The sequence below is a fragment of the Myotis brandtii genome, unplaced genomic scaffold, assembly GCF_000412655.1.
Source record: "Myotis brandtii unplaced genomic scaffold, ASM41265v1 scaffold84, whole genome shotgun sequence".
In the NCBI taxonomy this organism is placed as follows: Eukaryota; Metazoa; Chordata; class Mammalia; order Chiroptera; family Vespertilionidae; genus Myotis; species Myotis brandtii.
Genome location: NW_005371410.1, coordinates 3,356,776 through 3,360,862, shown reverse-complemented (window position 1 = coordinate 3,360,862; position 4,087 = coordinate 3,356,776). Strand labels below are relative to the sequence as shown.

Genomic DNA, 4,087 nt, shown 5'->3' with positions numbered 1-4,087 from the left:
CCCCTAATCCCTGTCTGTGTCCATTGGTTATGCTCATATGCATGCATACAAGTCCTTTGGTTGATCTCTTATCCCCTCACCCCCGCCTTCTCTCATAAGTTGAACAGTCTGTTCGATGCTTCTATGACTCTGGTTCTATTTTTGTTCATCAGTTTATGTTGTTCATTATATTCCACAAATGAGTGAGATCATGTGATATTTATCTTTCTCTGAATGGCTTATTTCGCTTAGCATAATGCTCTTCAGTTCCACCCATGCTGTTGCAAATGGTAAATTAGCTCTCAGTTCTCCAAGCACCACCATGGTGTAATGTGTATGAAGGGTGCCTTTTCCTACGGTTTCAGTGTCAGAAACATAAAATTGTTGGATTCTTAGGGTTGGGATGTAATATCTCTTGTGCTTGCCTCTTAAAGACTCTCACCTTCCTCGCCATCACAGCTTGTGCTTTTGCTTTTGTGTGGCAGTGATAACGAGGTACTTTAAAACAAATTTGATTTAAAATACAAGGTCTTACTTCAAAAAGTTTGGGTTCCCAAGGTATTATTGTGAAACAGTTCCCATTATAGTGCAATAAAATTTTCTCTAAACAAAATTTAAGAATCGTTCCTTTTGTCTTTAGTAACTTTCCAAATAACCTGTTTTATCCTTTCTGCTTCCTTATAGATTAAATTTCTTGTAAAGTTTATGGGTTGATCCCCCACCTCAAATTAATGGCTAATATACCTTTTTCAGGGTATGTTAGAGCCCACCAAGGAACCCTTGAAACCACTATCTGCTGCAGAAAAAATTGCTTCCATTGGTCAGACAACCTCCATGTCACCAGAAATGAATACATGTACATCTGACCAATTCCAGGTAAAAATATCTGTATGTGTATAGATACGTTCAGGCATATCTATACATGTATGTCCACACACACTGGACATACATGTATAGACTTTTAGTTTTTTAAATGTTTTAAAAATTTGACTTCATAATGGGTGTGATTTTGATTACTTATTAAATAACACCCCTTGGAATACAATGAACAAATTATCTTTCATTTCTAAGAATAGAAAGGCACAAATTGAGAACTGGCTGGTCATGAGTAAGTCCTTTAAACCTATCTAAAACTTAGTCTCTTTTCCTTTAAAATGAAGACTTTGAAACATGCATCTCTAAAAGTCCCTTGCAGCTTGAACATTGTATGATCATTACACACAAATCTGATAAGTGTTGGATATCCTCAAAAATGGGGAACACTGCATTTATACCGACTCTTCAAGTCTGCTATTGTGTGTTTTTCTTGAAGCCTGCAAAATTTTATAAAGTAATAAAGTTTAGGTGTGTTTATTACATCAAAAACTGTTGTTTGAGAAGTTTGAATAAAACCATTACTTAACTTGAAAATGATGTGACATTTAACAAAACTATCGATTAAGAAAAAAAGAAAGCTCTTTTACCTTTCTTATTCTTTACCTGCTTAGCACATTTAAGCACAAAATTTATTTTAGTCTAATATATATAATATCAAAGCCTCCCTGTCACTGTTTATCTGAGGAAAAGAAGCATTTTAGGTTGCTTACTTTTCCCACATCAGATCAGAAACAGATTTAGTGCTGGTTAAATACTGTTTTTTAGAAGATTGATATTTTTAAGTGAACATTACCATTTCTAAAACATATCCTTGCTGTGTTTGTCATTTCTTAATCTTAAATATCATCTTCAATTATATCTAACACAAAAATGTATGTTTGGACAGCCTTTCCCAAAATGTGTGCTCCATTAAATACTAATCCCCAGAGATGCAACACTAAAGAAGTGCTTTAGGGTGGAATAAGTTTGGGAAATATTTCATATCATGCCTTAACCCACCATTGGAGATTCACAACACATACATTAAGGACTTGGAAGAATCCTGTAGTGAATAACCCTATGTAATTGTCATTCATGTCTCAAATGTTCTTGGCCACAGGACCCTTTTCTGCAGGGACTAGGGGAGAAGAGTTCTAACACCTGCAGCACTAGTGTTTTGAAAAACATACTTTAGAAAATAATGATATAAAGTAAGGTCCTTCCCTTTCAAGTGTGTTTCAAGAAACATATTATATTACTGTTGTGTACCACTGTGGTTTATACCTGGGCACAACTAAACATCCCTTTGAATTCATGAGCAGAGGCCTAATGCGTTAAAATGCCTGGTCTTTTACCAACTCTTTTGGGTAATAGGTAAATGGCTTGGGCAAAATATCTCAGTAGGTAGAATCTGTCCTTAGATGTATCCTCTTTTCATTGCCCTCTGGATATCAACTGCCCTCCCATGCCTGCCTTACCTATGCAGATTCCAAAATTCTCCTAGAACTCATTTCCATGTCTACCTTAATCAGCATTCTTATACTCACAGTGCTGGCTCATTTACTAAAAATGGTGCTGTTCTTATTTGAGGCCACTTGTTACTAGTTTTGCTTTCCTCCTTCCCCTCTTCTCCTCCTCCTATCCAAGTCTATGTATTACAGCCCCATAAACTATTGTTTATTTTACCAAAACTGGCCGATTTTATGTATTTCCTTATACATATCTTTATTGTATAATTTAATTATCGACATGACTAAAAAAAATCTAGGTGACTTAATACAAACATGTGTCAATTTAATGAAAGACTTTTAATGGAAATTGATGTGTTAATGTAATGGAGGTTAGTTGCAGCTCCATAGTATGTTGCCATCTATTCATGCACATACACCCCTGTGTACTTGCAATCAAAGGATTACTGTCTCCCTATTTATAGGCAAGTATAGAAATTTTTAGCAACATTAAGCACATCTAACTTTTTTGTTAAAAAATGGAACTTGCTCTCTTACTACTTTTATAAAAGTCCTTTTAATCAAACATATCCTTTTATTCTGTTAGTGCACACATTTCTTTATTCAAAAAAATAGTGATCCCTAACTTGTTTGGCTCAGTGTATAGAGCGTCAGCCTGCAGACTCAAGGGCCCCAGGTTTGATTCCAGTCAAGGGCATATACCTTGGTGGGCACGTCCTCCCCAGTAGAGAGTGTGCAGGAGGCAGCTGATGGATGTTTCTCTCTCATCGATGTTTCTCTCTCATCGATGTTTCTAAGTCTCTATCCCTCTCCCTCCCTCTCTGTAAAAAATCAGTAAAATATATTTAAAAAATAAAAATCATCATTCTCCCCTTTAAAAAAAATAGTGAATTAAAAAATTTATTTTATACTTTTTTGTTGCAGTTTGTGATCCTCATTAGCTTTAGTTTTTAGGCTTTTCGGGAACCAATGAAAATAATATTTCCCAATGGAAGTTGTTCATACTTATTTCTGAATTGACTTGAGATTATGTAAGTCTTCATTCTAATATGTACAAACACACTCAAACAGATTTCAGTATGCCTATCAGAATTTTGTGCTGGGATGCCTGACTGCCATCACTAAATTGTGAGATCTTTGCTTGGCTCCATACTTGTGATTCAAGTTAAAATATTTAACAAACATCTGCTATACATTGTAAAGATCTCTTTATATAAAGTGCTATTTCTTACCACTGTTCTTTGGCCTACAACATACATATTACTTTTACTTTACTTTTTGGCCATGCAGTAAGGCTGTTATGTCTTCCTGCTACTCATAATTTTCAGATTAAAAAGCTGTATAGCCTTTAATGCTAGAAACGTAACAAAATTTGTCAGGAAAGACCTGTTTAATATCTTTTCTCTCCCTCCCCACACCCCTGACACAAAATATATATATCTATACTAATAAAAGGGTAATATGCTAATTAGACCGGATGTCTTCCGGATGTCCTTCCTGACAAAAGCCGGGGTCCTGGGTGCTAGCCCGGGTGAAGCCGCCTGGGTCCTGGGTGCCTGTGGCTGGCCGGAGGAGGGAAGCCTGGGTCCTGGGTGTGGGGGCCGAGGCAGAGGAGGTTAGGGGCGATCAGGCAGGCAGGCAGAGGCGGTTAGGGGCGATCAGGCAGGCAAGTAGTTAGGGGTGCTCAGGCAGGCAGGCGAGTGGTTAGGGGCGATCAGGCAGGCGAGTGGTTAGGGCAATCAGGCAGGCAGGCAGAGTGGTTAGGGGTGATCAGGCAGGCAGGC

The 4,087-nt window shown here is 37.4% G+C and overlaps 1 protein-coding gene across 3 annotated transcripts in view; it reads left to right on the top strand.

Annotated features, from left to right (window-relative positions):
- The window catches only part of AFTPH (aftiphilin), a 65,439-nt gene that overhangs the window by 40,740 nt on the left and 20,612 nt on the right, over window positions 1–4,087 (top strand). For all 3 annotated transcript variants that reach the window (XM_005884554.2, XM_005884553.2, XM_014532047.1), the window contains exon 6: window positions 733–855. In XM_005884554.2, the coding sequence (XP_005884616.1) occupies window positions 733–855 (123 nt within the window). The remainder of the gene's footprint in view (window positions 1–732; window positions 856–4,087) is intronic.